Below are 22,213 nucleotides of genomic sequence, written 5' to 3' on the forward strand. Positions count from 1 at the left end.
AGTTGTTTCCTCACAAATAGACATCATCTGAAGCGTCGGGGGTTCTGAGACTGAGCTGTTCTGAAAAAAATCTGTAAACCGCAACAGAGTCGGGTCTCCATCCTCTGTTAGGAGCGGGGAGCTTTAGCTAGCTTTGGCAAGAACTGTTTGTTGTGGTTTTGGGGTTTTTCTTCTGCGCAATCTCATGCTGAAAAATGAGTGTGTGTTTCCTCACAAATAGACATCATCTGAAGCGTCGGGGGTTCTGAGACTGAGCTGTTCTGAAAAAAATCTGTAAACCGCAACAGAGTCGGGTCTCCATCCTCTGTTAGGAGCGGGGAGCTTTAGCTAGCTTTGGCAAGAACTGTTTGTTGTGGTTTTGGGGTTTTTCTTCTGCGCAATCTCATGCTGAAAAATGAGTGTGGACTACTGTGAGACCCAAGGCGTGTAGTGGAGAGGTGTATCTTGTGCTTTCCTATTCTGTCCGGGGGTAAGGAAAAGCATAAGCTTCCAGCTCTGAATAAGCAAGGATTATGTGTCAACAGCAGAGATCTTGCTGAGTAAATTTTTTCTGCTTGGTATAGGGGTACATTAGGTGGTGACAGATTAGTAGAAAATGTTGAGTAAAGGTCATATGTTTAAAATATTTATGAAAATTTTCTAATATTTATGGAAAAGCATTGTGCCATCTTTTTTTTCTTCCCTGTAGTAATGATTGATAGTGGTTTTTTTTAATCTATTCAAGGTGGAAGAAGTAAGATGAAAATAGAGGTGTAACTGAAGCTGTAGCAAACAGAAAGTGATCATCTTCGGCTTTATTATCTTTCTGTTCTTTTAATTTCTAGGATACTTTTTGAAGTAATAAAAAGGTTATACTTTTTTATTTGATCTGCGAACTTTAAGATGTGTGTCTGATGATTAAATTTTCCGCGTATTAGTGTGGTTACACACTAATACAACTCATTTTCTGAGTAGTTATTTTTGCATATTTATTATAAAAATACATCTTCTTCTCTTAAAGGAAAAAGTTTGTAATGGATTTAACTTTTCTCTGTGCCAGACGTCCTCTATAAAGTTTTTTATTATTAGAGCATTATGCAACATAGGCATTTCTATGAAATCCAGTGCTCAATGTTGAGTAAGCAAAACACTTTTTTTCTCAGTGCTTTTGCAATATAATGAGCAGTTGCACAAGATATTCTTAATGTGGGATGTTTTTCATACTCTAATTTAAAAAGAAAAATAATTATTTATCCTTCATAGGATTGCAGAATGTGTCGGTGTCAGTTGTACTACAGTTTCTGAATTGGTGCTCAAATGCAGGTTGTCCTTACAGCCATAACCTGTTGTGCTGAATGGTCTTAGGGACTGTTGACAGTTAATAACTTTCACTGGATTTAAAATCTTCTACATAAGCTAACACTGTTACAGATTTTATCTTGGAAGATTGTTTTTAATATAATAATTGATATTAACAAATAGCTATTATTAAACTTGCATAAACCCTTCCTAAAATGCTTACCAAAGTATACTTTGTTCAAAAAGGGAAATTTTGTTTTTTCCATGTGAGGAAAATAGATGCGTGAACGAGTTTGTCTTGTTTGACTAAATTCGGTCCCTTTTGCATCTCTGTAAAGTATAAGGAGAAACTTCTTCAGAGTACTGGGAAAAGAAATTCATAAATATACAGTGTTCCATGAATATTCTTTAAGACTGCTTTGTGTTTACTTTTGGAGTTAAAGTTGTGGTCTGGACTTGGCTTTTAAGTTGCACAAGTAAAAAAATTTGTTTACTTAAAGAAGATAATATTGATTAGATTTGCACGAAGGTATAAGATTTTATCAACATCATTCTTAGTGATAAATTGATTTAACAAAACTTTCAACAGTGACCTGATATGAACTCCAGCCTAAACCAGGAATGTTTCAAACACTAATGGTTTAATTTTGGTGGGGTTTTTTTCCCCTTAATGAGAAGCTGAACCGTTATTTTTATACCATATACCTGATTCGAGTTCAACATAAAAAAAGAAATCCTGTCTGTCTTTCATGTACGGCCCAAAATACTCAGGAGACCACAAACAGTTTCATTCCTGCCACATACATATACATCGTATCCTGCGATAGCTAAAGCTGCAAGCACTGTTCTTTGTAGTTGAACCTAGGCTCACCAACAAGATATATTTTTGTGTTATACCTTTCTGCCTTCACTTGGGAGGAGGAGGTAAGGCTGTAGTACCTATGGGAGAGGTGGCTTTTACCTCACCCTGTTTTACCTCCTCCAGCAAATCCCCAAAACAGCCCCTTTGTATGAACTGATTGTGTTTCAGAGTTAGTAGCAGATCAGGGTTTACTAGAACAAGTCAGGTAATAGCTGAATCTGAACTGAAAAAAATCCCGTTCTGAGTGCCCGCTAAAATAAATTATTTGTTTCAAGGCTACTTCCACAATAAAGAGCTTAGCAATATTTCTACTCTTCCTGTAACTAATGAGGATGTTTTGGCTATGTCTAGTTATTGCATGTTCCAAAGATTTACGCTTCTGGTCCAAGTTATTGTATGTTCCGAAGGTGTAAGCTTCTGGTCTGAGCAGCTTTTATTTTAGCCACTGCGGAGGTGGGGGGAGAATGTTGTTTTTTTCTGTGCCACTGCCTGCAGAGGAGTTTAGAAAAAGAAGTCCTGTACTGCATCACTTCTGAAGTCAGAGTAATCTTCCTCCTCCTCCTTACACCTCAGTGTACTAGGGTGGTGAGCTCAACACTCCACGAACTGTTTTTATACACTTTGAAATAAAAGTCTATAATTCTAAAGTGCTGGACAGTAATAACTCCTGAATTTGATGGAAGTGAGCACTTACAAGAGATTATGGGTGTTGCATAGAAGATGCTCCTGGTCTGTTGTATTTTTTTTCCCTAAGCTCCATCCTGTACCTTTTTCTCCCCGATTATCTGGATTCTGTCTTTGTCCCCTGTCCTGTAACTTGAGAGGACTAGTCCGTAACTTAAGATTTAAATGCTCTTCAGCAAGTGCTTCTCTTCCACTCAATGCAGCAAAAACCTCAGCACTTCCAAATGACAATTTGACTGTATAGTCCTGTTAACTTTGAAAGTACCAGTTGATGCAATAATTAAGGAAAGGACCCAGCGATGAAGAAAATACTGTAACATGTAAAGACCTGAGTTACACTTGCAGGTCTAACATACTGTCACTTCTTCATCTGAGCACTTTGGGTTTGTAAGTCTACAGGAATATAACATTATATAGTTTCTTAATTCAAATTTCAAGATGTGCTACCTTGTTGACTTAAATTTGTATCTTTGTATTCACAGCACAGATACTTACTGCTTGACCGAACTCTGTAGCTAATAGCGGTAGGCTGGGTACATAGATAAGCGTCTCTCGAGGTTCTCTCTTTTGGAGTATCAGTCTTGATTTATGAGATGTTACAGGCAATCATTATGCAAGAAAAATGCTGTGTATGTATAATGTGTATATATAGTACATAAGCATAAAGTATGTATAATATGTATCTGATGTGTATAAATACCTAAATTAACAAAGAAGTCCTGGAAAACTGGAGTGATAGGGCATGAATTACAAGTTATTTGAGCCTTGCAGCTCAAAAATTCCCACCCAGGTCAAACCAGTGGAAAGGAACATAAACTGAAAACAGGATTTAAGATAGTGGTTAAGTGCTAAGAATTTCAAATAAACCTGAAAAATGGATCTCGGTTGTCCTTATTAGAAAAGCTATGACATCTATGCAGTAGACTGGATGTCACTGTGCTTGTAAACTAATAAGTACTGGATCTTTCCTAGTTCCCTGTATTTCTTTGGGAACTGTGGAGTTTCAATACAAATAAGTTGTGTTTTGGCTCCTTGAAGTAATTTGGATACACTAAAAGTAAGCTCTGAAACTTTCTTGGGATCAAGCAAAGGAGGTTTTATTCCAGTCATGTCTCTTTAGGGTAGCTCTATGAGGGTGTGACTAATTAAACTGAAGCTAGGTTAGTATTTGGAGCTTGCAGCTGATAAAGCTAAATCACTACTACCATACCAGCAAAGTACTCCATGAGTGCAGCTCATATCATCGAAGGAGGAAGGTAATTAATATAGCTATACAAAGACTGAATTTTTTTGACAGTGTGCTTTTTTATCGAGGTAGCAACATTGATCCCGTAGGTAAGTGTATACATCTTAAAGTACCAATCAGTGTACAGGACATAAATAGTTGTACCAGCATGTCCTTAAGACCCTTCAATCTCACTTGCTCCTCCTTATAGGTATTGCAAATCTTTCAACTACTCAGTTATTTGGGAACAAACAAAGCCATGACCATTTGTGTTCAGAGGTCCACATTCTCTTTCTGTTTTCTAGTGGCATCTCTCAGTGTTATTCCCAACCAATCCTTTGCTTCCTTCAGTGTTTCTTTTGAGAGTCATCTCATCATGATTCTGGAGTTAGATGATACTGAATTTTACAGAACCTTCAACTCTTCCACTCAGAAATACCTGTGCATAAAATTCTCTGCCCTCAACTTGTCAGGATAAGAATGACTAACATTGTCGTCTAGGTTTATGGACCTTGAAGGCTCCTCTAGTTTGCTTAAAAGATTGGCTGTCTTCCTTACCTTGTTCATCCGTATTAAACAGCTTACTCTGTTGTCTTCATCACTGGCCCAGTTAATGAGCAGAAGTAAATAAGTGTGTTGAACTACCAGGCATAAAAGGAACAAATAAAGGATGATAAGAAAGGATGACTCTTCTTGGCTCTCCTAGGGAAGGTGCTCAAATGCAGTTTGTCCTGTTTCAGCTTCTAGGTCTGAGGTGATGTTTTAATGAAGTGGGGTGGTGGTTTAACAAAGTGGATCATATCTCTTCAGGAAGATGAAGAAAACTCTTGGATTTAGAAGAATTGCTAATAAATACGTAGTCTCTTACTAAATGTGTAGTCTGCAGCTAAAGAACAGGGAATGCTTATGTGAAATAGTCAATTGATATGTTTCTCTGAATTTCAGATATTTCAGGTTTTTTTAAACACTTACTTTAACGTGACAAAGATGACTGGTAGAAAGTTCATAAATTATGATTATAAATGGCTCTGATTTTGAATGTTTAAGTTTCCTGGAAGATACGTTGCTGTGTTCCATTAAGTCCCTCACTAGAAAAGCCAACTTTGCAAGACAAAGGAATGGTCTAAATTGATGATTAAAAAGCTTTATGTGATCGAGTTCTCAATTTCTTTGATATCAGATATTGAAATGCTGCTGTCCTATGATGATTAGGTAAGCTATCATTCCAGAATATTTGATCAGTGAGATTATTCCTTTTTATTTTGTGTCACGATGCAACAATATAAATTATCTATTCGTTGCTAATAACTGTTTTAAAAAAAAAGATTCTAGGAAATTAGAGCTTTCTTGGTACTGAGAAGAGATGCTAGAATATTTCCAACCACAGGACAAAGTGGTGGAGTTGTGCTTTGTTTCCTGTTCAGGGAGACTTTTATCTTCCTTCCCTTTTAAAATCCAGGTCTGGTTGAGGTAGGTGAGAATCTTTAGCAAGAATGTGTGTGAGGGGAGGGGAAGGACCAAAAAAACCCCTTCTAGTCTCTCTGCTCATAGCTTGTCTATGTCTTGGTAAAGAAAAGCTTTTCAACTACTTTCATTTAACAAATTTAGGTATGTAAGTTGGTGGAGAGTGGATGATATAGAGCATATGTACTTGATGAAGTTGCCCAAAATAAAAGCAGCTCCAAATAGAAGATGACCTAGAAGCAATTTGCCTGCTAACAGGACAAAGATGGCTAACTCCACTGCTTGCTGTGTGCCTCACCCTGCTGCAAACAGGAGTACCACAGGCCGATGTCCCTAACTCTTCTGTTCACAACTCCCCCTTCCCTCTTCTGTCTCCTTTCCAAATAAACAAAGTTTTGGTCTTTCCTCCTTATCTTCAGCTGGACACGAAGGTGGTCCCTCCTTCCACCCCGTTCCCCTCCAACTCTTCTAAAGTGAAACGCCTACAAGTTTTAGCATCTCCAGTCACTTTTGCAAAATTATAAGCTATTATGGATAATCTGTAAGAAGGTGGTACTGGGTTATTGCAGGTGTGTGTAACACTACCTGTATTTCTTGCATCACTGACTTTACAATGCTACTGACTTGGAAACCTAAGCCTCTGTGAAGTGATGGCTTGTCACTGGTATCTTTAAATGCCACAGCTGTGTTTGTGTGGAACAAGGAATATTTCTAGGATGTTCTCTAATTTCCTTTTGAATGCATTCAATATGTGTGTTGCTTTTGAGTGGGAGAAGAAAGTGTGTACCAAAGAACTCAACTTTATATTCTTTTATCCGATGGGACATTTGGGGCTGGATCTATTCTTGTATCTCCTGCCCTAAATATAAAGTGAAGGGTGATTCTAATTTTCCTTGATCCTTATTTGGAATGTAAGTAAGACCTATTGCTCACTATGCAGCTTTTTTGTTGTGTAAGGATTTGCAAATATTTTTGGTTTCTTGGTTACAGGGGAGTAGTTAGCCTTCCCATAATATTTCATTTTCTTCTAAAAATAGAGTCATCCTAATTAGTCTTCCTAAGACTGGAAATCAATTGCCTTTTCTACCTGGTGAGGGTCAACGACAACCACAAACACTGATTTCCAAAAAGGTAGTGTAGTGCCTAGTAAACCCTGTGGAAGTTACAGGGAATGACGGTGTCCAACAGAGTCAGATTCCAAAGGATATTCTTGGTCCCGTTTCAGGCTTTTCAGCCGCAGTGGCATTTTAGGAGAGAATGACTGAAAGCACAGCTTTCAGCATCCTGGGGCTCTCCCTCAGGTGCATTTGCAGAGAGACACTATCAAGAGCTTTGCTTCTCCTCCCCATGGCATATCTACGTATTGGCGGTTCACTTTAGAATAACTGGCTGCTAAATAGGCTGCTGTCATCGCAGGTCCCCTCTCACCTTCAGTAACTGAGCCTTGTGTTCTTGGGCTTCATGTTAAGTGTGGACAAGTTTGTATCATTCTGGTGCAGTTTTATGAAATCAGTTGATACCTGCCTGAATTCAGTATCCACAGCAGCCCTCCTTCCAGAAGTTTGTTTTTAGACTGTGGAAGAACTGATGGGGTAATAGTAATCAACACACCACTGGTGTAGTTACGGAGTGTTTGGCAGTCTTAGAAGCCTGCAGTTGTCATGTAACCTTACATAAGAACCAAGTGTTTTCTTCAGCTGCAGACTTGAAGTATGTACTCTCGGAGTCCATCACTGGGGTATCGGGTTATCTTTATTCTAGTAGTATTGCAAGAGACCACTGCTGCTTCTTGGTAGTTGATGTTTCATCTCTTACATCCATCTTAGTCAAGAAAAATTAAAGTTTGGGTCGAGAACATTGTCGGCACTCTGTCCTGATGGTCCAAGCCTCTCTCTTATTGAGTATTTTGCGTATTGGTATAATCTGAGTGGTATGAAAATTGTGTGACAGACTTAATTGCAGGAAAAGGTGCTGCGTCCAGAAAATAAGTAGCATCTCCACTACAATATTTACTGGCAAACAAGGCAAAACACCCCTTTCTGTGTAAGAACAAGTTATCTTCTTAAATGATACATTCAGCATCTCATTCACCTGCCAGCAGTTTAGTTTTGTGCTTCTCTGAATAATCTGGGAGATGGGCTCAACCACGTTACTGTGAAGAACTAAAATGGGATATCTAAGGTATGCACGTAGTATCTTCTAGGATTGAAAGTCTTCAGAGATCAACATCTGCAAGCAAGGAAGTGCTTGCTCTTGCCTACTAGATACATTCTTAATTCCCATATTAGAGTTCTTTTCTCTAACTTTTGCTCTTCATGGTTATTCATATGGTAAAGTGGAAGATAGATCTTGTGTTTTGTCACTGCCAGCATTGCCAAAGCAGTTTAGACTTGAGGACCTGTTCAGTCTATTGCTGAACCATAGTCTGCTCAGTCCATACCTCAAAGTCTATTAAGTATCTGCTAACAGTCTACTTGCTGCTCAAGGAAATGATCCCCCATGGGACAGGACCTTAGTTGTTACTGTTTTGATAGAATAGTGTTTTGAGCTGTTAGGAATCTGGTGTTGTGACATCTTTCATTGAAAGGGTGTTCCCTGGTAGCGCCGAGGTAGACTGGAAGAGGGAACGTGTTCCTTCCTGACAGGGTTTTACTGCCCCAAGTCAGATGTGATTTATGTTTGCAGGAAAGTGGACTTTTCTTTTGCATCTCCGAGGGCTTATTTCCCTATTGTCAGACTGTAGGCCTTGCAGGACGGCCGGGTTCTATATTAATAGATCCTTTGGCTGATCTCCTTGCTTATTTGCTTCCACTAGTAAAAAAAAAAAATGGGAATGCCCGAGCTGTGCTAGTAGCAGACAAGACCTGTTAGGGTGGCAGGAGAGGTTCCCCTCCCAAACTATCCATGGCCATGGCAGATAAGATCAGCAATCAGTCAGTCTATCTTAATGCTAATGCAGGGGTTTGTCAGGTATTTGTAGAGTGACTGCTTGGCCTTCCTGCCACGGCTGTCGCAGTAGCTTCTGAGAATGATGAGCGATTTAGTGGAACAGTACTGTGATCACTGTCCTTTTGCAAAGATCTTTGAGACTCCGCTTGGGGCTGGGGTGAAGGGGTGGCGGATCTGAGGAGAGCTCCCTGGAGCCGCCCTCCATATGTGTGCGTGTATCCAAGCACTCAGAAAGAAAAGTTACATCTTGAGCTACAGCTGAAGTATTAATTCAGTGTAGGTTTACCACCCACCTTCCTTTTTGCTCTCAGGAGAGCCTTTTGGTTACGGTAATTTTGAGGAGTTCTAAGTCCTATGACATAGTTTTGCCTTTTATGCCTGTGTGAAAGGGGAGGGGTTGAGTCTACCCTCAAAGTACTGCTAAATCAAAAAGCTTAAACTCTGTATTTGTGCTATGGATATACATGCAATATTGACATTGGACTCAAAGGACTGTGGTAATTGTGTAGCACATTCTTTCTCAGCATGCTTTCACAGTATGTTTTGTTTGAGCTGCTAAGCATTTTCCAAGTTAGCTAGTTGGGTGATATTTCTGCTCGAATGACTGAGGTGTCTCAAGCTGCAATAATACAGGCTCACCTCAAACAATAAGTGTCCTGCTGTTACAAAGAAGTTGCATTATTTTTTTGAGAGAGAACTGCAGCAAAATCTGACTTAATGACAGTTTAATGGGATTATGTCAATCAGGAAAATGTGCCCCAATTTGCTGAATTCTGTGACATGTACCTACTGTAGTTGACTTAAAAAAAAAAATCCCTTTTGTTGCATTTCCCCACCCTCTTGAGTTATAGTAAATGTTTTTTAAAAATTATCACCAAGTAAGGAAGATTCTTTAATTCTTACGTAGCTTCATTGATGGTTCCTGCTCTTTTCTTTTGAAAGTAGTGATCATGTCTGCCATTCTTCAGAGAAGTGGTTGTACTCCACACATTCTCATGATCTTCCGCACATCACTTGCTTAGTAATTTAACAGTGACTACCTGTCCCTGTGAAGTTCTGTGCAAAGCAATTAGAAACAAGGAGTTAGATGTGTTAAAATTCCTTTTTAAAATTCTAGTGTTTTTATTTGTGCCTTTGAAGCTAGTTTGATAGAATGCTCTATTAAAGCTCCTGGGTAGATAAACTGAAGTTTTTAATCTCAGATTTCCCATTTGATGTTACCTGATGCTGTCTCTTACTGTAACAACAACAACAAAATCAAGCAAACAAAGAAACCCAACCAAACAAAACCAAACAACCCCCAAACAATTCTTGACTTTTTCCTGATTCAGTCTTTGTTTCAGAGAATGTTTCATTCTGCAGGGATAGTTACAATACCTAGTAAGAAATTGCAATTAATGTTGTTTAACAAAATCATTAGAAGGCTGAGGGACTTCTTGCAATAATACATCTGAATTAAGAATTGTGCCAGAATCCTTTTTATAATTTTTTGATCATAATAGAGTTATTTCTTTGATAGACTTCTAAAAGGGGGAAAGTGTCTTGAGCATATACTGATGTTTTTACATTGATTCCTTTTAAGACGGACATCAGTATTGCTTTTCTCTTGCTGTTAATTGTATGCAATGTTTTAAAGTTTCTAACTTACGAAGTTCTTGTCTCAGAAATATTAACACTTTGACTGCTTTCTTTCAGAGATGTGGTACTGGGTTTTCCTCTGGGCTCTCTTCTCCTCTCTCTTTGTCCATGGTGCTGTGGGAGTATTAATGTTTGTGATGCTGCAGAGGCATAGGCAGGGGAGGCTGATCTCTGTCATTGTGGTCAGCATTGGATTTCTGGGTTCTATAACTGGAGCAATGATAACCAGTAAGTCTGTCATTTTTGTTTTGTTTTTTCTTATTTTACATCTAACTTCTAAAGAGAAAAAAAACACCCTTTTTTATCAGTCATTTGTTAATTGTTTATTAAGGATTTTGGCTTAGTTATATAGCTATCCTAATGATAATGACAGCTGAGTTGCTCTTCTATTGTGTAAAGATAAAACTACTATAAATTGTCAGAGGAGTGCAGAAATCATCCTACTCTTTCACTTTGGAAATGCTGGGTACCAAGCTATTCAAAAGGTGTGTGCTCAGCAGGTAATACCTTTTAGGGATCAGGAAGAGCAGGTCTGTCCTACCATACTTTTGTCAAAGGTTTCTGATCAAGATCACCTCTTACTGCCCTTAAAGCCACGAGTTTTTTGGAAATGAGGTCCTGATTCCATTGGTTGCAAGGCTGAATTCCCGCTCCTTTCCTTGGGCCTGCTGGAGGTTTTTAAATTGCACCTGGATAGGATGTTGCCCTTTTAAAAGAAATAAAGGTGCAGTGTAGGTAGTGACTTCTGGCTAGGAAAATTCATTTGTTTGGAGAAGTTACAGTCAGCTCATGGATTTGAAAGAACTTTCCAGTCTTGGCTTGGCCATAATGTTACTTTCTACTTTACTTGGGGTACAGTGGAAGGCAGGCTAACAGACTTTTCTAATTCCCTCCCGCCCAATTAAGCTGTGCTGTTCTTCTAGATAAAATGCTCTTTGAGTTTCTTATGGTGTTAGTCTAATGCCTACCACTCAAGATACATTTTAGACTTTTTTTTGTCTTGACATTGTATCCACAGATAAGGTGCTAACCATTTTTCTGTTAAAGCAGCATGCTGAAAGGTTCACAGAGCTATAGTTAAAACCTATGCTTAACATTAAAATATTGCAGGAAGCAGGAGTATCTTATGTAGTAAAATGCAGAAGTGTTACACCTGACCAAATATGGCACACAAGTGATATCACTAAGAAGGTTTGAGGAAATGCTGCTTAGCTGTTTTCAAATAGAGTTATTAGTATCAGATACTGTTTTTCCATCTTTCCTAAGAAATTCAGTTATCTCTATCAATACTGAAATATAAAGATCAGTAAGAAACTTTATTCAGTCTTTGGCTTTATCTTCCAGCTGCATTTATCTAGCTTATAAATAGACCAGAGTAGCTTTCCTAAGCAAATAGGAGCATGGTGCGTTTTGTGGGGAGAAATAGTGAATATTCTTTTTAGAGGAAAGAGACTTGTGCATCGTTGTCTGAAACAATGCTGGTAAGGAGTTCTCAACATGAAGATAAAGGGACTGAATGGGGCCTATGTTGGCCTGAGCAGTAGTTTCTGCCCAAAGATCTTCAGTCTTGTTGACAAGATGGTCTAACTTGAAAGGCCTTTGAGGCTAAGGAACTGTAAATCTGGCAACTGTCACACAGTCTGTAGGCAAGCCTTTCTGCCTTTCATTCTAATTTTTCTGTGTACTGCCCAGATTTTCAGAATAGGGGTATCACTTCAGTTTTGGGCACATTCATGGATGATTTATGACGGATTATTTCTTATTCCTACTGAATGTCCTTGCCTATTGATTTTTCAAGGTTAAATACAAATGCAAAACTTCATTCAAAGTTTCATTGAGACTTTCCTCAAAATGTTGTTTTTAATTGCTATATATTTCTCAGCCTAGAATTTCCATCACTTAATGCAGTATAGTTCAGTATAATTCTACTTTTTTGCTAAGGTGAGGTGGAACCAGTTGAGTGCCTTACATTACAGGTTATGCTGACTTTTGTCCTATGATTAAAATGGCAGTGGCCCTGTTACAAGGTCGATTGTGCATGAGCGTTTCTGAAGAACTGAAGATAGGTAGTGTGATGCCAGAATATCCGAGCAGAGACTTCTGCAGTGTTTGGTGGTGCGGAAGGTTCAGGTTCAGTTTTTCTTAAATGAAAGTACTTTGTCTTTTATCTATGCATAAAAAGAGGAGCAACACAGTTGTATTTTTGGCATCCAATTTTGCAGGTCAAAACACTTAACAAGTAAGCAGTACTGCTTATGTGTAAATTCACCTGAGAATTTCTCCAAGCTTAAGACTGTAATGCTGTTCCCAAAGGCTTTGTGCAGAACATTGCAACTTGGTTAGCCAAATACTTCTACTTCCAGGTATTTTTTTTTCTGGACAGCACTGTGTTATTTCATGCTGAAAAATTCTGTGGGTGATAAAATAAAGAGGTAATTTTTTAATGGCTACTGTGCTGCAAACTGGGATGCAAGTTGAAGTATTCAGTGGTTTGGATATGCATGGTCCAGTGCTTTAAGAAATTGCAGTAGCAAACTGACTTCAATTTCCATTTTGTATTTCCAGTCTTCTGTGTCATTTTTTTAGGTGAATGAATGTAGTACAGATTATTAAATAATGCAAGCTTAATTTTGCTCAGGTAGGTCTTTCAAACTTTCTGGCCTTCTGGGATATTTTACCAGCATATAGAAAAGCAGGAAACCCCTCAGTTTCCAGACTTTGAGAAATCATGGAACTTAAAGGTTATAGAAAACTTACTAAATAGCAGTGGATACTGTCCAAAAAACCAAACCAACCAAGAACAGCTAAATGTCAGGCAGTTTGAGGCAAGGATTTTAGCTATATTACATCCAGAAGGCTCTGTTCTTTCTCCTTTCCTCAAGCACACTCCTTTTTAATGACATATTCTCATTTCCCTTACTGGCAACCTGTTGCAGTATACTTTGGCTCTATACCACTTCTACTGGGTTATGTGTTACAGGTTATATTGCACACTGTTATTTGATGAGCATAAATACATAATTATCAAACTACCAAATTTTTGTTTTTATTATTGATATTTTTGAGAATATATCAGTGTTTTTTCAAGAAACTAGAAATTTCTATTATTGATTAACTAATAATATCAAATTCTGGTATCTCTATTTGGCTGATTTGAATTCACTTTGAGAGGTCAATCACCAAAATAACTTTAATGTCAGTACTGGGCTCAGCCTAAAGGATCTCTCTGTTTTTGACAGCAGATGGTCAAGGAACAAATGGAAAAGCTTATGCAAGGTAGCTGAGTGAAATACCGTAAGGCTAGCCTTCTGGTGATCTACTTCTGACAAAAATATACTTTGCAGAATATTTAAAAAATAAAATAAAAAACCCAAACAGACGAATCTTACTTAGCTAACAGTCTGATTAGTAGTGTTTGTAAATACTGTTATGGCCACAATTATTAGTGAATTCTACTCTTCCTAAAATTTTTGTAAAAATGAGGTCTTACTTTTAAGATGTCAGATGATTCAGATACGGATTGTACTTTCAGAAAATGTATTAGAACTTAATGTATTTCCGTGTCGCTAATGGGTTTTTGATCAGCAGACTATTCCTGTTAGTGACTGTGTAAAACAAGAAAATTCCAAAGTCTTTTAACTCTAACCTATTTAAATAACAACAACAAAAGATTGTGGTGGCTTTTCAGTTTTCTTTGAGCCTGAAAAAGAAAGCCTATGTGATCTCGGAAAACATTTAATTATGATTAGATAGCATCTGAAACCATACATACTGAAGGTCTAAATTTTTGGTTCTGGTCTTCAGGAGAAGTTAATTCATTCTGAAATAAAGGACAACAAACTTAATGCTTGTTCTTTAGGGAAGGAAAGCAAGCACTATATAGAAAATACTAGTTCAGGAACTAAGTAAAAGCTTCATTCTAGGTGAACTTTTGAGGTTTGGATTGAGTACACTTTTTTTATGTATGGACACAACTGTATACAAGCCTGTATTTCTTTTTTGAATGAGTATTTTAGTATCCTTAAAAGGCTTAGAAGTTGTTTGAGCAGAAAATGTTATCATTAGCATGTTATTTTTTTGATTAATTGATGCAGAGACTCATCTTTCTCTTGGGTGTTTGCTCCAAGACATCACAACTATACATTTTCTGTGAGTTCTGTTCTTCAAATGCATGTGATAAATTTAGTGTGTGAAAGACAGTAGAACGGAGTTAGTAGCACCTGGCTGTGTTTACAATGCAGTATTTTGTTTCTGGTTTATCCTGACCATTTAATGTTATACTTTAAATGGGAATTTGCACACAACTGTACAAGAAAAATGGTCTTTTAATTTTTAATGTTATAGCTCAAAATCTAGTCATTAGTTAGAAATTTCTTCTCATACACATTCATGGATAACAATGTAATAATTTGTTTTTAATGTTTTACTTGGTTTGCTAAATCATTGTTAACAATTTACTAGTTTAAGTCAAAACTAAACTGAGAGAATATGACCAGATTATTCATCTAAAATATTAAATGAAGCTGACAGATGTGTGTTTACAGTTATTTTGTAGACACGAGCAGTTTTACTGGTGTCTTCTCTCTGCCTGTACAAGCACTATTAAACCATGCTTTGGGTGCAGTCAATTTTTTAAAGGATTCTTTTCATACCTTTTCAAACTAGCAAAAGGCAAAATTGTAAGAAAATATTTGAAGATGTCTACAGGGAAATGGCAAGGTTCTAGTTTCTTAAATCAAATTGATGTTGGAAGAGTTAATCTGGTTCAATTGGGAAAAATCATTCCTGAAGGACTTGCATAACTGGAAAAATAAAGCAAGGCTAATAATTCTATAATGCCATGATGTAAGACAGTGTTTGGTAATGTTCTATAAATAGCTGATGCATAGATGCGGTAAATAATTTGTCATATATTTGAACCTTGGCTTTTCTGTGATTTGATCATTGTTTTTCTTGTCATTGTTTTTCCTGTGATTCTTAGGTGCTGCAGTAGCTGGAATTTACAGAGTAGCAGGAAAGAATATGGCTCCCTTAGAGGCTCTTGTCTTTGGTGTTGGACAGACAGTACTGATGTTAATTATCTCATTTTCAAGAATTCTTGCAACGCTTTGAGACTTATGTAGAAGGGGGGAAAAAATAATCAACTAGTTTAAAGAAATCTTTAATCTGAAGAGAAGCTTCCTGAAAGTGGATTTATCGGCTTACGAACTTGAATTCTAGTGGAAGGAGAGGAAGCTATGTGGAACGTGCACTACAAATCTAGAGGTTCAGCCAAACGAACAGGCTGTCCTCTGGTGTCTGAACTGTCGTACTTCTGCACCGCGCCTTATGTGCCTCAGTCATAGGCAAGGTGCCATCCAGGTGTGCAAAGTGGAGATGAAGCACCTTGAATAGCTGCCAGACAGGTTAATGCTTGGTGATGGGATCCTTGTTCTTAAGAATGTTGTAATGAAATAAAGGGATGCTCCTGAAAATTGCTGTACGTGCCAAACTTGGAGTTTAATTCTTAACTGTTGGCTGGGTAAGCTTTAAAATTGTAGTTATAGAAGAATGCTGTGAACATCCACTCTACTTGAATTCAGGTGAAATAGCAAGATAACTGACTTCTGTATTGGCAGAATCTCTGAAACTCACCTAACAGCAAAGTGTAGATGAATTTTGATGGTGTTTAAGAACCACAGCTTTAGCAACCCTGATGTAATTAGCACTTTGTGTAGAAGGCTCATGGCAGTTTTCTGAAACTCAGCGCATAACTTCTTCATGGTTTTAGCTTGTCAGAAATCAGCGGTTTAAGGAGACCGTGAGGGTTACTAAGTACAATCTGCTGTCTATGCATAAACAAATCTTAAGTTGATGCTTTCCTTGAAATTATTTTGTCTTAAAGACACAGATGACTACTAGCCCTTTTGAAAACCTCAAAGGCTACTTGTTGCAAATAAGCTCCCTATATTTATTTAAGCACTGATAGGACTCTTAACCCTATGTTTGTTCTTTAAAGGACACACAAATATAACAGACTTTAAGAGAATACAACTCTAAGGAAAATGGAAAGGGATAAAAATATAATACACTGGTTTTCTACCGAACAAAAACATTAAGTTTAATAAAATTGTTACTATTGTCCAAAAGTTTGGAAGTGGGGCAGCCTAATGTATTTACTACCTTGTTTCTGAACACTTTGTATCTTTGGAAAGATTAAGATACCTGGAACTTTTGAATACTTAGCTTTTAGTAGAGCTTGCTTTTCTAGTTTAAAAGGGATGGTAGTGTTGTGCATGTGAAATGTCTTAAATGTGAATGTTTGAGTGAATAGAAATTTTAAGTCTAATTACTAATTATTTATGAAATGCAAAATTTAAAGAGCACAAAGTTCTGTGTGAGGAATAATGAATCTTTTACATCTTTCCTCAACTGAATGCTTTTCAGCAGCCAGCTTTTAATGGTGACAGGAAGAGTAAATTGCTCAAAGGTTTTGCTGTTAAGATGTCAAAATTTTCAGGACTGTTGAAACCATTGACACCTACTGCATAGCTAAAACAACATGGTTAAAATATAACTTACAATTCAGTCATATTGATTAATGCTTCAAAATATTATGAATTAACCTGTCTGCCTTTATTCCAGATAAACTATTTGTTTGGGTTTTTTTAAAGTGCTAAGGATGCTAATATTTTTTGTTTTCTTTAAAAGTTTAAGTCTTGTTTGGAAAATGCACAAAGTTACAGGCTTTGTAGGGCACAAGGTAAAACATAGGTTTAGAAACCTTTTCAGTGTTACGTTTTTGGCTTTGAATTGCTTTAAGATGTAGCTGAATACATATATTCTTATTATTTTGAATGTCTTCAAAAACTTACTTGTCTTTCATGGTTTGGGTTTTCTGTCTTGTGGCTTTTACTTTCTGCTGATAATTTTTGGCATAACAATAATTGCACTTTAGTAGACAATGAAATTATTACATCTGTAAAAGGCAATTTCAACTTCTCCCCATTGTCTTAAATTATGACAGAACTGCTTTCAGGTATTTAAGTCAAACTGAATAATAAACCAATTGAAGATATTTCTCCTAATGTGCCTTGTTACATACATTTTTTGGGGAAGAGGATTGTAAAAAAACCAAATTACCGTATCTTCATTCCGGTTCTATTTTTGCTGTTTCTAATTAATTTGGTTAGTTGATATAATGTCTTACTCAACAGACATTAAAAAATTTCTGTTTGACAACCTGGAAATGCTTGTCTGGATCAAACCCAACTGTTTCATGAAGCACTGCATTCTGTAACCTAATTTGTCTCATGACTTTAACTCACACTGAAATTTCTTCCCAGTTTCCAAATTTCCTTGAGCATCTTGATTCTTATTGCTATTATGCTACCACTGATCAATGGCTTGCTGTCTTTCACTAAGTTAAACTGTAACAGACTACTATAACTTATTAAAATGCGTATACGAAACTTCTGTTAATTAACTTGATTCTTCATTTTAATTGCAGTGCCAATGAAATTGTTGCCATTGTAACTTTCTTCCTTTGACAAGAAGGCATCTTTGCAGATGTTGTTACCTTCCTCCAAATAATTTCTATTGTATAGATCATTATAATAACTTTTAAGACATTGTTAGGTGCTTAGTTTGTCTCTGCTTTATATGGCGTTATTTCCTGGTAACAATGAATAGGCAGATAATACAATGCCTAAGTGGCTTAACAGAGACAAAGTTATGTATTTGATAGAAAATTAGTTTTAACTATTTCTTGTGAGGAACATGAGGACAAATAGTTTGTCTATGAAGTGTTCTTTGATCATAGCATGAACTTAATGCTTAACTCCAGCAGTGAAAGGAAGTGTGAGTAAGTGGCCTTATGTCTGTGAAATTTTGGAGTTTCATTCCACATCCTTAGAAACAGCCTTGTTAAACATAAGGTGCTCTAGTCAGTGCAGTGTATGCATACACATGCGTGTATATATATATGAATGATGGTTTTGTGGGGTGTTCTGTACCTTACAAACCCTAACAAATGAAATGACTTTTCCAAGAAAAAGAAAATTGCTTCAGATAATGTTCTTTTTCTGTCTTGTTATTAGGCTACAAAGATATCTTGTATGTGAGTGACACTGATGGTACTCTGGTTCCCTCTGGACAATAGTGTTGTGCAGATGTCCACACAGGATCTTTCAGCGCTATCTTCAAATAGCTCTGCCTGTCTCTGCATTTTATCACTAGACACATTCTGCATTGTTAACGATTAACTTCTGGTAAAGAACAAATAATACATCAACACAATTTAATACTTAAGAGGAGGGGGGAATACTGAATATAATATTTAATGTGAAGAAGCTTCTGCTTTGTTAGAAGCTGCTGTTAAAGATGTAAACATTTCACATGCTTCCAATTTATCAGTATAATCATAGAATACCAGGTTGGAAGGGACCTCAAAGATCACCTGGTCCAACCTTTCTTGGCAAAAGCACGGTCTGGACAAGATGGCCCAGCACCCTGTCCAGCTGAATCCTAAAAGCATCTAGTGTTGGGGAATCTACCACTTCCCTGGCAAGGTCATTCCAATGGCTGATGCTCTCATTGTGAAAAATTTTCTTCTTCTGTCCAGTTGGAATCTCTCCAGGAGTAACTTGTACCCATTACTTCTCATCTCTTCCATGTGACTCCTTGTAAAAAGGGACTCTCCATCTTCTTTGTAGCTACCCTTTAAATACTGGAACATGGTGATAAGGTCTCCCCTAAGCCTTCTTTTCTCAAGGGTGAACAAACCCAGTTCTCAGCCTTTCTTCACAGAGCAGGCTTCCCAGTCCTTTGATCTTTGTGGACCCTCTTCAGCCCGTCCACAGCTTTTTTGAATAGTGGGGACCAAAACTGAACACAGTATTCCAGGTGTGGCCTGACCAGTGCTGAGTAGAGTGGGGTAATGACTTTTTTCTCTGCTCATGATGCATGCCCTTGTTCATGTGACCCAGCACCCTGTTGGCCGCCTTTGCTGCAGCAGCTCACTGTTCACTCCTATTGAGCCTGTAGTCCACCAGCACCCCCAGGTCCCTTTCCACAGAGCTGGTCCCCAGCCAGGTAGATCCCAGCCTGTGCTGTACTCCTGGATTATGTTTTACCAGGTGCAAGACCTTACGTTTGTCCTTGTTGAACCTCATAAGGTTCTTGTTAGCTCACTATTCCAGCCTCTCCAGGTTTTCCTGTAGGGTGGCTCTCCTTTCCAAAGTGTCCACTTCCCCATCATTGGCAAACTTCATCAGGGTACACTTGATTACATCATCTAGATTGCTTATGAAGATAAACAGTGTTGGGCCCAACATCGATCCCTGGGGGACTCTACTTGTGACAGGTTGCCAGTTTGAAAAGGAGCTATTGACCGCCATCCCTAGGCGTGGCCCCTCAGCCAGTTCCCACCCACTGCCAGGACTGCTTGTCCAGATCATAACGCATCACTTTCTCTAGGAGGAGGCTGTGTGAAACCATATTGAAAGCCTTGGAGAAATCCAAGTAAACAGTGTCCACTGGTTGCCCTGCATCAGCTGAGTGGGTTACTTTGTCATAGAAGGCGATCAGGTTTGTCAAGCATGATTTGCCCTTGGCGAATCTGTGCTGGCTTTTCCCAATCACGTGCTTCGTTTGACTTGTGATACCCCCTAGGAGGGAGGATTCATTCCATAACTTTCCCAGGGACTGAAGTAAGACTGATGTGCCTATAACTTCCTGGATCATCCTTTAAGCCCTTCTTGTAGATGGGGGTGACACTAGCCTTCTTCCAGTCTTCTGGGACATCCTCCAATCTCCACGACTACGCAAAGATTATGGAGAGTGGTCTCACAATGACATCAGCCTGCTCTCAACACCCTTGGGTGGATAGTGTCATGGCCCATCAATTTGTAGGGGTCAAGCTCCTATAATCGTTCACATACCAACTCTTCCTTCACTGACAGTGGGTCTGTTTGCGTCAGCCTGGGTTTTTGTTCCAAAGGCCTGGGGCTCAACAGTGCTGGTAAAAGAGGTGAAGAAAGTGCTGAGAACTTCTGCCTTTTCAGCATTGTTAGTGACTAGTTCACCTCTCCTGTTTAACAGTGGGCCAATATTTTCCTCTGTTTCTGCTTGTTATTTATGTACCTGAAGATCCCTTTCTGGTAGTGTTTGATATCTCTGGCCAATTTCAATTCAAGCTGAGCTTTTGCTTTTCTGACTGCATCTCTGCAGGCCCTGGCAATGCCCTTGTAGTTCTCAATGGGTATTTGTCTGCTTTTCCATCTTTGGTATGCCTCTCTTGGTTTTGGCCAGACTCAGCTCACAGTTAAGCCAAGGAGGTCTCTTGCTCTCCCTGTTTCCTTACCTTTAAAGAGGATGAACTGTTTTGTGTTTCCAGGAGAGTGTTCTTGAAAAACTCCCAGCACTCGCTAGCTCCTTTGTCCTCTATGGAAGCTTCCCACGGAATTCCTCCCAACTGAGCTCTGAGCAAGCTGAATTTTGCTCTTCTAAAGCCTTTGTCTTAGTACTAACCTTCAGCGTGTTCAGCAGGTGTGCTCAGCAGGATCCCAGACTCCACAATATTGTGATCACTGCAGCCAAGGCTATTGCTAACAGAGATGTTACAAAGCACATTTTCTCAGTTTGTGAGTAGCAAGTCCAGCAGTGCCTCATTCCTGGCTGGCACATCTAACATTTCTATGAGGAAGCAGTCCTCTATGCATTCCAGGAACTTACTGGATGACATGTGAGCTGCTGTACTTTTCTTCCAACAAACACCTGGGTAGTTGAAGTCACCGATAAGAAACAGGTTCTGTTGAGCTGAAGCTTGCTGAAGTGACCCAAATATTGCTTTGTTGGCCTTCTTGACTTGGTTTGGAGGTCAGCAGCAGATGCCTGTTATAAGATCCCCCTTGGAGACAACCCCTCTGATCTTGACCCAGAGGCATTCAACAGGGCTTCCACAACTGCCATAGCTGACTTCTATACATTCGACGATTCTCCTTAACATAGTGTGACTCCTCCTCCTCCTTCCCTGCCTGTCTTTACAAAACAGCCTGTAGCCATACATCGCGATCCTCCAGTCATGTGAGTTGTTATTCCTATGTGTCTGTTATTCCTATATCATAAGTTTCTGACTGGATGCAGAGCTCCAGTTCCTCCCATTTGTTCCCCAGGCTGTGTGCATTGGTATATGTACACTTGAGGTGGCTGGTCTTCTGGCTCTCATCTTGAGAGGCAGATAAGGAATATTTGCTGCTCTGCTTGGCCTGGCTTCACTCAAAACCCGGAGCTATATTGCAGGAAAAAACCCTTCCAAATAACTATTGTCTTTCATTGTGTAGGTAACTCTGTGTTTATGAAACTAATCTGTGTACCATGACTATGAATTTTGCTGTTGATGTTTTTTTTTAAAGAAACCAATAACTTAACTAGTTTTGAATGTTCAACATGGACCAAAGACAGTAGTCCTGATTCTGTGTAAGATAACTTTCTATTTCTGAAGTACACTGTTTTTATTACTCTAAAGGAAATAGTATTCCCTCTTCAACATATTATACATTGATATTTATTTTGCTTATAATTTCTATTTGAATTCTGTTGGGGAAGAAGGCATATATAATGCCATTTGAGCAGAAGCTGTAATGGAGTCTAAAGTCTAATAATTGTAAGAACTGATTTAATTATTATTTTCTGTTTTAATTTCTGTATTTCATACACTAAGCATATTCTAATAATGCTTTTCCTGCATTAAATCTGAATATCATGAGCATATTAAGCTGCATGGTTTTGTACATACCCATTCAACATCACATGTGTGTAATTCCACATAAGCAGACACAATAGTATTCCTAGGTGTAGCAAAGTGTGGATGAATCACTTGGGCCCCCCCAAAAAAAGTATGTGACTCTAATAAGGCTTAGAAAAAGAATTGTGAACATGAGAATTTCAGTTATCCTTTTGTTTCTAGAAATACACTTTTTCATCATATGTCTATTTCAGTTAAGGGGAAAAATGTGGAGATTGGATGTTAGGATGACAACTGCAAGCTAATCTAATTCTAAGGAATTTGAGATAAAATGAAATTCTTAATTTTGTTCATAAACGATAATGAGGTGCTACATATATATATATAT

At 38.2% G+C, this 22,213-nt stretch overlaps 1 protein-coding gene across 1 annotated transcript; it reads left to right on the forward strand.

Moving 5' to 3' along the window:
• Positions 1–10,156: 10,156 nt before the first annotated feature.
• On the forward strand, positions 10,157–15,554 carry TMEM170B (transmembrane protein 170B). Its single transcript, XM_009699398.1, has 2 exons — positions 10,157–10,328; positions 15,082–15,554. Exons 1-2 carry the CDS (start codon positions 10,160–10,162, stop codon positions 15,210–15,212), a joined length of 300 nt encoding a protein of 99 aa, XP_009697700.1. The 5' UTR covers positions 10,157–10,159; the 3' UTR covers positions 15,213–15,554.
• The last annotated feature ends 6,659 nt before the right edge of the window (positions 15,555–22,213 follow it).

The sequence above is a fragment of the Cariama cristata genome, unplaced genomic scaffold (assembly GCF_000690535.1).
Source record: "Cariama cristata isolate BGI_N322 unplaced genomic scaffold, ASM69053v1 scaffold2424, whole genome shotgun sequence".
NCBI lineage: Eukaryota > Metazoa > Chordata > Aves > Cariamiformes > Cariamidae > Cariama > Cariama cristata.